The following is a 13726-nucleotide window of genomic DNA, read 5'->3' on the forward strand; positions in this document are numbered from 1 at the left end:
CCTGATTTGAATGTGAATCAAAGGCCAAGGATTGAGGAAATAGAAAAAGACTATGTTTATATTAATCTGTGAAATGGTACAAAATAATTGTATAGATGTTGTGATATTAGATATGATACCCTTGACATCTCTAGTCACTCGGACCTAACCCAGGTTCTCCTGATTGATGTCTAGTTTTTGAAGCTGTAGTAGTCCACGTGAGTACCTCATTATCTTGCTCTTCCATACCACAGTTCACTGAAACTTTGCTATGTTGAAGCACTGTGGATTTAACTTATAAAACTTTATGTAATTTACCTAATTACTTGCAATAGAAAATGCTAGCCTATAGAGTTGAGCAGTTTATTGTTGTGTGCTGTAGTAAGGTCAAGGGGATTTGCAGCATGTGCATTTCTCACAATGCCATGTCAGAAACAGATGGAAAAGTGTTCTCCTTACCTAAGCAAGAACAAGAGAAATCTTGTGAGGTAAGCAGTGCACAGGAAGAGAGCAGTACAGAATGAAGGAACTGTTGCAAAGACACTTTACCTTCTTATGCCTATCCCCTTTCTGTTCTAGAAGACTGAATTAAAAGAATCAAGGTAAGGAAATGAGATCAAATATACGTATATATAACGTAAGATATATGAGTTTGTTTATGAACAAAAATGCTGAGAGTAATGTTAATGTTTCATAGCCTGACTTTGCATGTCTGCCCCACAAGGATGTCAAAATGATAAATGCAATAGTGAATAAACTTTAGATTGCATGTCTTGGAAATATGCACAAGCTCAGGGTTAAAACTGCATTTCTTATTTCCTTCATTTCTATTCAATGCATTATTTGGCCTATTTCAGTTCCTTGGAGAAAGACCATCACACCGCCAGTCAAACTAACTACTCATAGCTTCCTGATAATTGATATTTTTACATTGCAATGTAAAGTGTTTCCCTTTGTAACTAGTATAATTCTTTTAATTAATTTTTTTAGCCTACAGTACTTTGTCAGTGACTGTGAGAAGTGATTTATTTATTAAATATTGAAAACATAGTACTGGATAATTCCTGTACAACTTTAAGGAACTTGTAAATGATCCAGAAGAACTATAAACCATAGAAGCATAGAACAGCCCAGGCTGAAAGGGACCCCAGAAGATCATCTGGTCCAATCTTTCATGGGAAAGGGAGTCGAGATGAGATTATCTAGCAGCCTGTCCAGTAATGTCTTGAAAACCTCCAGTGACTGGGATTCCAACACATCTCTGGGGAGGTTGTTCTGGTGATTTTTTTTTTTTTTTTTACTAAAAATTTCCTTTTTTATACCAAAATGAAACCTTTCCCACTGTCCCACTTACTCATTGGCCCTTGTCTTCTCCATGTGGCTCTTTGTGGAGAGAGCCTCTGTCTTCTTTGTAGCTGCCCTTTATTGGAAAGTTGTCACAAGTTGCCCCTGAGCTTTCTCTCCTCCAGCGAGGAAAGACCCAACTCCTTCAGCCTTTCTCCATAGGGCAGGTTCTCCAGCCCTTTGCTCATCTTTGTGGCCCTCCTTTTGGACCCTCTGCAGCCTGTCCATATCTTTTTTTGAATTGTGGGGACCAGAACTGGACACAGTACTCCAGGTGCAGCCTGGCAAGCACTGTGTGGAGGGAGATGCTCACATCTCTATCTCCGCTAGTAATGTCCATGTGGATGCAGCCAAGGATCCAATTTGCCGTCATTGCTGCAGCAGCACACTGCTGACTTATCCTCAGCTTGTTGTCCGCCAGGACCCCCAGGTGCCTTTCAGCAAGGCAGCTCCCCAGTCACACGCATCCTGGCCTGTACTGGGCTCTCAGGTTATGTCGTCTCATAAGGTGCAGGACTCTGCACTTGTCTTTGTTAAACTTTATACAGTTCTTGCTCACCTACTCTTCCAGCCTGCCCAGGTTTCTCTAAGATGGCTGTCCCTTCAGACACATCTACCTTGCCACCAAGTTTAGTGTCACCATGCTTTCAGTCCCACCACCCAGACCATTTATGATGTTGAGTAGCGCGGGACCTAGTATCGATGCCAGGGGACTCCCCTTGTGACAGGCTGCCAACCTGACTAAGAGCTGCTGATCACGGCCCCTGAAGCGCGGCCTGTCAGCCGGCTTCCTGCCCACCTCACGGAGCCCTGTCCGCTCTGTAAGGCCAGTCTGTCCAGGAGGAGGCTGCGGCAAACAGTGTCCAACGCTCTGATGAACTCCAGTGAAATTTGCCCTTGGTAAATGCATGCTGGCTTTTCCCAGTCACCGGCTTTGTGGTTTGGTTGCAGTAGTTCCTCAGAGGCCTGGCTCCATTACTTTCCCTGGGGACTGAAGGAAGCCTTACGGGCCTGTGTTTTCCTGGTCCCTCTTTGGGCCCTTCCTGTAGCTGGGTACGACACCCACCCTCTTCCAGTTGTCAAGGATATCCTCTGATCCCCAGGACTTTCCAAAGATTATAAACAACGGCCTTGCAACAATATCAGCCACTTCTCTTGACACCCTGGTGTGGGTTTCCTCAGGCCCGTAGGTTAGTGTGGGTTGAGACCTTGGAGTGGCTGCAGGCCAGCCCTTTCTCGGCAACCGGTGGGCCGATACACTTGTTGTCGCAGCTCCATCTTGTCACCTGGGGTCCCGCTGCACCAGCAAAGATGGAGGTGAAGAGGGAATGGAGAACCTCGTCCTTGTTGGTATTGTGAGTGACTGATTTCCCTGCCCTGTGTAGCCATGGACCTATGTTTCCCTGTACTGCTTCTTACAAAAATCTATAAAATCATGCAATACTTTGTTTCCAAAAGAACTTTTCTGTACTATAGTGTATGTAAAGATGTGTAAATACAATTGTTACAGATCTGTGATTGAAAATGCCTTGGTGGTCAGTGAGGACCCTTGCCAGTTATCAATAACAAAGAGGTCTTATCAGTTTCAGTTTCTTTCCTTTTATCTATAGGTAGGGAAGATAAAGCCTCCTATATCTACTAAACAACAATATTTACCTTTTCACACTCTTGTGTATGTGTTGTGCTGCTTATTTACATAAACAAACCACAAGCTTTTGGAAGAAAATAACCAGTCCTTTCAGGAATGCCCAGGTCTTCAGAGCTGAAAACTTTGCAAGTTGTTTGTGAAAGAGCCCAAGTCATATTCTTACATTCATAAGAGAAAAACAAACATGTTCACTCTGAACTGCTTGTTGTAGTTAAGTCTGAGAAGATTTCCAGTTGTGCCACTTCTCATTTCCCAGTAAAATCAGTCATTTCTCAGCAGTGTCCAGATAAGTTATACATAACTTTCCAACTGTTTAAAAATAATCTCTACATAAAACAGGGCTTTGCGATGAAGATTACTAACAGTGTCATGACGATGAGTAGCTTTGTATTGTAACATAATGTCGATTCTTTGTATTTTGCATATTGCTTTTATTTTGGTTTTTAACCTTTGTATTTTTGAATGTTTAGAATGAATAATTTATTAAGTCTTTAAAATACAAAGGTAATTGAATTCTTATCACACTTTAAGGAATTTGCAGATGGTTGTAATGAGCTGTAAATCACAAAATACTTCTTCCCAGAAGAATTTTCTTACAAGACAGTTATTCTTAGAAATGGAAGATTGCTTCAGTGTTGATAATGTTTGCTCTATCACTATTGAATGCTAACTAACTGTAATTTTCCATTACTGTATAACAGTACAGCCTACCTAGCTGCTATCCGTGATATGATTACTGTGTAAGGACAAAAAGTATTGGAGAGGTCTAAGCAGTCAAAAGAAGAATCATTAATATGAGTGAATGTCTGCTCAAGCATTCATTAATATTAGTTTAACAGATTTTTGAAAACAGAATTCACACTATGCCCATCACCGATAACAGTATAGCATCCTTTTATACGAAGTGACAAAATCCACTTTGCTGTTCTGAGAAGTGGTTTAGACATATCTACAATTTTAAATGTTATATCTCATTTTCTTATCATTTTGAAAAGTTTTTTAAGGGTATTAAAATAAAAAAAAAACCACCCCAAAACAGTTCCCATCCTTTATTTGGCATATAATGACCTTTTAATTTCTACTAAGAAACCCTTGAGGAACTGTTTCATACATCAATGAAACTATTTCAGATGTGTAGCTTTCAGTTTGTTTTTGTTTTTTAATTAGCTCCACAGTATTACCTTGTCTATTACCACAGTCTGATATAAGGAGGCAAAAAAATTGTGAATGAGAGTGACTATGCAATACAACAGGTGGCTATAAAAGGTTGTAGAATCTCTGTCCTTGGAAATTTAAAAAAAAATCAGCTGGCCTTACTACAGCATCATGATCTTAAAATCAAAGGTAACTGTACTTTGAGCAGGAGGTCTGATGAGATATCTTCCAATTTAAATTATTTATCATTTAGTGGGAAACACGTAGACAACAGCTTGGTTTGCAGAAAAATCAGAAGTCATTCATTTTCACTTTCTTCCCTGCCTGCTCCGTGCCCCCCCCCCCCCCCCCCCCAACCTCTCTAGTGTCAGTTATGTGCCTTAAAGTTAGTTGAAGGTTTCTCAGTTCTGGGCATAATTTGATTTGGTGATAGCAGCAGCAGAGCAAATGCTGGGTGGCAGGATGCAAGGGATGATAAAGGTCAGATCAGTCAAGGTCCAGGAGCTGAGGTAATCAGTGTTTGGGATCTTTCAACTAGGATTTTGAGGTGGCACAGACTTTTATACGTGCATCTCAGCTTTCCTGAGCAATGAAGTAGCCTGGGGAAAGGGGTACCAGAACGCTCACAGAACCTTTTATTCTCCTCTTTGCCCTCACCATGTGCTGAGACAAAGGGTTGTTTGATACATTGATAAAGGAGAAAATATTAATTGCTTCATCCAAAAGAAAAGAGGAGGTGATTTAATTAAGCTTTCATTTTATGTTGAAATACTTTTAAACTACAAGGTAATTGTTCTTGTTTACCAGTATCTGTACTACGAAAATAATTTTCATAGTTATCTATTATGCAGTTTTCACATAAGTGAAGAGTCTATGGAGTCTAACTAATCTGGATTGGGGATTGGAATTTGTAGAATGAACTGCTGAAGGTTTATTGTTGGGTTATGATGATGCTTACCTATAAAGGATAAAGAAACTGAATTGTTGATGTGCCTTGTGATTGGAATCAGGTGATGTGGAACAACATAAAGCTGCATGTGGGATCTGCTGGAATTAGGCTACAATTCATTCCAGCGATGTTACCTCCGAGCTGTAGCACAAGTGGGTGCAGGAGGAACTACCTGCATTTATCAGCATAGACATCAAGATACAAGGTTGCTGTCATTATCTTTCTCTCCTTGCATCTAAACTCCCACCCCCACACTGTGCTTCATGGGCAGGAGGAGAGAGAAGACAGCTGTGATTTAAGAAAGAAAAAGATTTGGAGGACTGTTAATTGTTGGGGTTTTTCTACATGTAATAGTGATTGTAACACCATTTTCATATTCCTGCTGTAGCAATATTGAGTTATTTAGGTCATTGCACTTCTCTTGTATTTTCTTTTAATTCCCTTCTTATTTCCTCTTATTTCCTTTTCTTCATATTTCCAAATATATCACATTTGAAAGTGCAAAGTCCTGAAACTTTTCACTTTATTTACAAGGAACTCCAACCAAATCCAGTTAAAGTAACAGTCCTCCCTAGGCAATGAGATTTTAATCCTCCTGAGATCACTTGAAGCTGAGCATAAAAAAAAAAAGGAAAATTATTTTGATTTGAGGCAACTTTATTTTTAATAATTACTATTCTTGATAAATAATGATTAATCATTGCTCCAAACTAACATTTTCTTCAGCAGCCAAACTAAGCCAAAAATATTTCACGAACTTCCTCATGTACTCTACGCTAGGTTTTGTTTGATTTTTTTTTTTCTTTGCAGAGCACTAGTGGTTGCAGACATCATAGATGCAGTGTGTTATGCTTGCTTTCTTTTAGCAACTTTTAACCTATGCAGAATTGTTCTGGGTTTTGGCTTTTGGTTTGGGTTCCCCCCCCCCCCCCCCCCCCCCCAAGTTTTGATTGCATTGATTGTATCAACAACTTTTTCATCCTTGGAAGTCCTTTTTTTAAAATTGAAATTTTCTATTTTGCATTTGTGCTGCAAAGCCACTTAATTTAAATGTATTTCAGTTTCTCTGTCTATTGGAGATGATTTCCTAGGGCTATTTCCACATCCCCCAAAGGGTGTCCCCATTTGCTGCAATGGGACCATCCAATCTCACGGGATTTTGGTGACTCCAGTGATGTCAGTATACTGAGACGGGAGGGACTGCTGGGGCTCAAAGGAGAGAGAAGCTCTGGTGGGGGATGGTGGATCCACTTTTGGCACAATCTTTTTCACTCAATTCCTCTATGAATTTCTTTTAGATCAATTAATAAGAAGTTCTACCAAAGGACATCTGAATTCATGTCTGATTGGCAAAAGCACTTAGAGTGCCCATCAGAACTGTCACGACTCAATTTTCAAAATAACTCTTCACATTGAATGCTGAAACCTTTTAGAGTTTTAGTCACCCCTGTTTCTTTGGCTCCTAGATGTTGAACTTCTGAAAAACCCTGGCCTTTTGTGTCTCACGGGGCTCTCTCCTGAGTCATCTCCCATTTGTTCAGCTCTCACTGATTTCGGTTTGAGCTGTACAGGAGAATGCAGCCTCTGATGTGCAATTTTGCACATACATAGATGAATTTCATTGGTATTCAGGGCTCACTATTTAGTTCTGACAGATGTGATCAGATAATACATTCTGAAGTGATGCTAGCTTTATTTGTTTTTCTGCTTTTGAATTTCAGTTACAAGATGCCTTTAGGTGGACTTTTTTTGCACTGTTTTTAGAAATAGTGATTGCATGGTTTGGGTTTTTTTTTAAGTAGTGAAAGCAAAGACATCCTTTTAATATGTAAGTGTTTTGCAGCATGCAATCAGTTCTCTGATAGCACGTGAATATTTGCTAATAATGCACTAGTAGCTTGGAAATCCTTTAATATATTTTTCAAGATATGGATTAGTACTTGTGTATTGTGATTCAAACTGATAAAGCATTTGGAAAATGTGAACATTTATTTCTGGAATGAGATCACACTTGAAGAATTAATTTTGGCGTCACTGCGAGTGTGTGTTGATTTTGGGGGAGATGACTACCTGTCTTTAATTTCTTGTACGTTTCTGGAGCTTGAGCTGTTGTTTCTGTGCAGTTGTGGATGTGATGCTGTGCTCTGCTGATATGGGGAGAAAAGCAGTCTGTTCCAGGATGTGGTTGTTTGTACCCCCAGAGAAATGTTTCATGAGAATACATGCTTCTTGAGTTAACATCACATGAGCTTTCTTATATAATCCTTTGAATGAAATACAAAGCAAAAAAACATTTGGACCATGTCTCACTGATAACAATTTCAGCTACCTCCACAATCTGGCCAGGAAGCCAACCTACTGTAAATAATGATGTTTTGATGTGTTTGTTGCTAAATATCCGTTTGTTGCTACAGATTTATTCATTTGAATCTGAAGGATAATAGAAAAGCTCCGAGTATTCCCATATCTGTAGTGAAATTTTGCTTTTTATCACAATGCAATCAAATCCTTTGAAGTATTACTGTATTAAATAAAATTTTGTCTGGGACGAAATTGCAAAGGGATAGCTGCTTGAATGATCAGTGTTCAGAACTTGACTGCTAGTTAACACAAAGTTGTCTCTGTAAATGCAATAAAATACTTTTCATATTTTCATTAAGTTTTTGCTTTTAATCATAGTCAAAGAGTTGCAAGTAAGTTTAGAACAAGATCCTTGTTAGCATTTTAAAAAACAGTTTTAATTATTAGATATTTAAGTTTTTGTTCATAATTCATTACTAGATTGTTATAGCAGTCTCCCATGGCTAACGCCAAGAAGTGTTCAGTTAGCAGTGACAAAGGAAGATCTCTGGTTTGCATTAAAAATGAGTATGTCTTCAATGTTTACAAATTTTGACAACTTAAGAGCTACTATTGTAAATCATAATAGACACTTGCAAGTAACACAGTTTTACACTCCTTCTCCCTTAATAAATATCTTGTAAGGGCTTGGTGTCTTCTCCCCCTACCCACCTTTCATTTACTTTTAAAAGCACAGGAATAAACATTTTAGGTTATGTTTTTTAAGATTCAAGGTATTATGAGTAAACAAATTAATCTATAAACTATTCTGCTTGTCATTTTCATTTTTTGCAAGACCCTTTCTAGTAGGGCTACCACATAATTCTGAAATGTCAGGAGATAAACACTATGTGATGCTATAAGAACTGTAGGGAACTCTGGTTATAATGGCTGAGTCATTGTAGATATTTTGTCATTGACTTCACTGAACATAAAATTTAACTCTCTATATGCTATTAAATGACCTTTATGTTACCTTCTTTATAGACTGCAATAGTGATATAAAAATATATTGTAAAAAATGTTGGGATTTTTTGAGAAGATTTGTTGTTGGGGTTTTTGGGGTTTTTTTTTGGTTAGTGGTGTTGCATTGTCAGAGGAAGTCCAGTTATTTGTAACCGCCTTTTTTACTAGTGCATTTAAAAATGAGATCAGTGATTTAAAATAAGCATCTCGCTTTTTTGGTGCCTCTGGTTCTCAGAGAAATGATCAGTTATAAATGGATAGCAAAATAAAGGAAAAGCTAGTTTGCATGTTCATGCTAAATCTGTAAAGTTAGTAATACCCAATGGTAGTCAAAATAAAAAGTCTTTCAGTGTGTAAGCTCTGGTATTAAACCAAATATGGTGTCTTAACTACTTAGTACATTATCAAGGAGGAATATTTGTCATACCTGTGTTAATAAGTGGGTGCTGTTATGTAGCTACAGAATTTGTACTCCCCTCCAATAGTGACTTCAGAAAAGTTAAGCAGGGTCTTCTCATCTCTTGTTTTCCTAGGCCATTTTTTTTTTTTTTTTACTCTCTTTATAGCAGCTAAGGCTGTTTATCTGGAAAAAATGTTTACAATTATGTGCATGCAGTGTGGGTATCATTTAAAGCTAGCATGCAAAACTATTTTTGAGATGTATCCAGTAAAATCTGTTTCTAAACCCAGAATGCTGCGAGACGTGTGACGGGTGGGAATGGTTGCTGCTGCTGCAGTCTGCACAGAAACAGCTGCCACCAATGCCACTCTTTCCCAGGATATTTCAAATCTTGCATTCTCTCTTTTCCTGCATTTGTCCTGTGCAATTACAGGTTTATTAATATCAGAGAATAGTGCTGGAAACAATGAAGCTGATAGCCTTCAAGGGGGAGACAGTATTTATAGTATCCATGTTATGCCTTGAAGAGCATTCAATAAATTAGCTATAATGAGCCATCCTGTGTTGGTATAAACATGATGAAATAGATTGAGACAAGAATACAAAGTCACTAACGCATCTTTAGACCAAGCTTTAGAACTTAACAAAACAAAAAATCTGAAAACTCCTACTGAATTTTTCTTCAGCATTGCCGAACAACTGCATTTTTTAACAAACTCCATGCTTCTAAATAGAAGATCTTGAAGCCTTCCTTTGAAATGTGAACTGAGTTCTTGTTCACTTGATTAAACAGTGATATCTGAGACTTGGCAAGGGTATATCCATTTCTGGAGTATGGGAATCATGCGTAAAGCTTTGCTGATAGTGAGGCAAGAAAAATAGAGCAAAAGTGCCTAGAAATTCTTCATTCCAATTTAATTTGAAAGATTCCAGCAAAAATCAATAGCTCCTTCTGCTTTTGCATTAAACACCTGGACATTTAGACATTGGAAAGAAAAAAAAAAAGACTACCTTAAAGGATTATGGATTATTGGCATTTACATATTGAATTCAAGGACACGTGAATGCATAACAGCAGTTCTCTTTTGTTACCTATAAATGTTCGGGTCTGTTACCCACATTCAAAGGTTAGAAATAAGGGGCTGTACTAGTAATTTTGTGAATGCCTAGGTTTTATCAGGTATTTAAAAAAATAAATAATCAAACTTCACAATAGAATGGTGCATACTTAGCGGGTTTCTGAAGCCATGAATGAGAAATCCACCATAGAAAAGTCAATTCAGTGCTTGGTTAGGAATTAAAAAAAAAAAAAAAAAAAAAAGGCGAGGGGGGAGGGAGACGAGCAAATCAGACAATAAGATTTATTATTTATTAGAAAAAGAATCAAGAAAACTATATAGTCTCTACATTGTTTTCCACTGTTTTGTTCTTTCTGTAACTATGTTTAGAACAAGTTTTTAGATTTTGTTTTTTCAATATTTAATGAAGCTGTGGTTTGACTCATCATGAGCACAACGTGAATTAACAGCAGGATTGTAACCTTTCAGAAAACTCGCATATCCTGTATGTGAGTATATTCTGCAGAAAATACCAAACAGTTCTAGGGATATCTAGGATATCAATTAGTTATACAGCCTTTGAGCTTTTGAATGTTAGTAGCTTTGTAGCTAAGACACCTGATCATTGCAGACCAGAGGTCAGCTGTACACAGATGTTTTCATGTGCATCAACCTGGTTAGACTTGCACAAATATTTCCAGGACAGAAAAGGCTATAACTTAAAACTGACTTTTAATGAGACTGTTTAAAAAAAAAAAAAAAGCTACAAATTATTGTGTACTTTTCCACATAAAGAGTGATTTCCAAGGCTGTCATAAGCAGCTGTCAGCATCGTTGTTACTCGTAACTGTTGTGCTTAATTTGAAAGACCAGAGATGCATCTCCAAACAATGTAAGAAAAGCTTCCGATGATGTTCAAGTGGAGAAAATGGAGTATCACAGCTTTATGCCTGTTCTCTGAGGGGAAGGTTTTGACTCCAGCTCCGTATCGCTCTGCATGGACAGAGCACCAGTCACTCCTCTGGAACTGTTGGAAACTCCAGTTCTGGAAGGCTGGCTAGCTGAAATGGCTGACCATAGTTTGTTAACAATTTATATTGGCAGAGAAATCTAATTACTTGTGTAATTTCCATTAGTACTCATATATATTAAATTATGTTGTAGCTGTATCTTCAGTGGCACTTCAGTGCCTGCATGAAATGTCACGTGCTCTGCTCTGACACTGCTGAATTGGCAAAAGTTTCTGCTGTGGACTTGATTTAGTCTTGAATAATATTGAATGGAGAAGTGATTAAAATACAACAGAACAAAACCTCTAAAGAATATATTTAATCCAAAACTTTAAAATGCTGACCTTGACAAGGTATTTTTGAGTTAATTATGGTAGGAGTATCCTGCACCTCAGATACTGCTCTGAGAATTCAGTATGTCACTACCTCAAAGACACTCTTTGTGATACTGCATGTCTCCTTAGTTTTGCTCTTGTCCTTTCAGGACATCTCTGATTACTTTGGTCTATGTAATATGTAATGCGACTACCTTCATAAAGGTATTTGCAGGGATTGTTTCTTCAGAGCAGGCTGACAAATATAAGTGTTCTGTTCTCTAAAGCCATATCAAGTTGAATTGCTGCTCATCAAACAGTTTTAGTTACCTTCTGTAATTATCACCAGTGCTTTCAAATAATATTATCTTCAGTTTTCCTTATTTGAAAGGGATAGAAATATCATAGCTGATTACTGTGGTTTATTTTTTTTTTTGCCTAAGCAAATTTTTAAATGGTCATTTAAGTTCTCCTGTGTAAAATTGACCTTAAAAGGTAACTGGGCTCCCTTTTTTCCTACCTGAAGATATTTGTGACATAAAACCTGATCATTCTTGAAATGTCAACAGTGATGTGCTAGTCACTGTTTGCATTTACAAACATCTTGTATGGTTTCCAAAATACAATTTGATACATTTCTTTTCAGGGTTTGCTTGTGGTCATTAAAAACACCATAGTTTTTATACAGCCTGCACCTTTTTCGTAAGTGCTGCTATCAGGGAACATGGCAGGACTTTTCATTCTAAATCTGCACAACCATTTGAAGGGAGACTCTTGGAGTTTATTCCCAGGATTTTTTTCTTTTCACTGAAATCTTTGAACTAAATTTTTTTTTTTTTTTTGGGCGGGGGGGGGAAGAGTTGTATACAAAGATTAGGGTGTGGATTTTTTTTTTTATTCTTTTCAAATCTATTTTATCAATCTTCCTTCACTTAGTCTGCATAGCAAGGAAAACCTGTACCATTACTTTATTTAAAATACGCTAAAACTGAAAAAAAAGTTACTTTGAAAAATTTTTGGAATTATCTGAATTTTCTTGCAGAACCATACTTACAGTTATCATGTATTTCAGTGTTTTGGATTTCAACTTTGCTATTGGCTTGATGGATATTTACTTTGTCTCCAGTTATGAGCAAAAAGCAAGTTAATGTGTTTTACATAATTTTGAGTGTGCAAAGTTCCACATGCATCGAGCACAGCTTCATTGCTTTGACAGCAAGCAACAGAATACCTTGTATTGTCTGGATGGTATATACTGAAAGGTTCTCTTATAATTTTAATATATATTAGTATATTGGATTCTGGTCTTTGTCCCCACAAAGTGGGTAAGAATTAAAACTTTGAGAATTAAGTTTGTATATGAAGATTGACCCGTGGCTCTATGGAAATTATTGCCTACTTTGAAAATCATGCTTCATTAGAAAAATCCTTGTCTTAGTGAAGAAAATTAAAATATCTGTCAGTCAGACATCTTCCTCTGAAAATTTCACTTTATTGTTGATTAATCTAACTGGATTGGAAAGGTTAAAGAGATATATTAGAAGACAGGGAATGAGAGCTCACCTTGACGTGCTGTCAGCCTATTCCAAATCTCATTATCTAACATTGTATTCCAAAGTTACAGCCAACAGTCCAAACCGTAATCAATTTTTTAACTGTGTTGTGGGCGTGTTCGAACGGACTACAGAAACCTATAGATGATGTACCTGAAATAAAACAATCAATGGTGCATTGCTTACATTTAAATTCTGGGGCGATTTGACTGGTGAATCAAATTAACATTGTCCTTAGGTTTTTGGCTTTGTTTTTTTTCTTTCATTGTTGTGGGGTTTATGAGGGTTTTTTTAAGTTTTTACTATATTAAGTACTTCTGCTTGTTTTTCATGAAAAAAGTTGTGTATTGTATTTAAAACCATATTTCAGTGTATTAAGATGAAAATTGTTGTTGGTTCTGGTTAAAGAATACACAATAGGTGTGTTCGCATTTCAGAAGACATACGTTGGAAACTGGAAGTGATTGAAATCATACTGAACTATGCTGCACTCTAGTTTGTTTTTCTGCTAATGTTTCCTAATACAAGATTCTTTTTGTGAATCTTTTTAAGAAGCTTGATTGCTAGTAGTATTGCGATCATGTTGAAGTTTGCTTGCTCATTGCTTTTGCTTTCTATTAATTGTCTGTCTTGATCAGTTGATGTTACTGAGACCAATTGGTCAAATTTATTTAAGATATACTTTAAGAACATTCAGCACTTAGCCTTAAGGCATTTCTTTCCTTTTTTTGTTCTCTCCATAGATACTACAACGTATTCCACTGAGCGATCTGAGCACTTTAAGCCATGCAAAGACAAGGATCTTGCATATTGTCTCAATGAAGGGGAATGCTTTGTGATCGAAACCCTAACAGGATCGCATAAACACTGCCGGTAAGTCATTTGTGAGGAAGTTGCAAAAAAAAAAAAGTATTCTGTCTAAGGGAGACAGCATTAGAAAAAAATAAACATTCAGATTGTAAATGTTATAAATCAATGGAATTTGTCCAATTTGATTGCATCCCTCACAG

At 37.2% G+C, this 13726-nt stretch overlaps 1 protein-coding gene across 1 annotated transcript in view; it reads left to right on the top strand.

The window, feature by feature from the left end:
* The window catches only part of NRG3 (neuregulin 3), a 411246-nt gene that overhangs the window by 153298 nt on the left and 244222 nt on the right, over nt 1-13726 (top strand). The window contains 1 exon segment of the mRNA XM_075758695.1: nt 13460-13589. Coding sequence (XP_075614810.1) covers nt 13460-13589 — 130 coding nt within the window.

The sequence above is a fragment of the Balearica regulorum genome, chromosome 7 (genome assembly GCF_011004875.1).
Source record: "Balearica regulorum gibbericeps isolate bBalReg1 chromosome 7, bBalReg1.pri, whole genome shotgun sequence".
NCBI classification, from domain to species: domain Eukaryota; kingdom Metazoa; phylum Chordata; class Aves; order Gruiformes; family Gruidae; genus Balearica; species Balearica regulorum.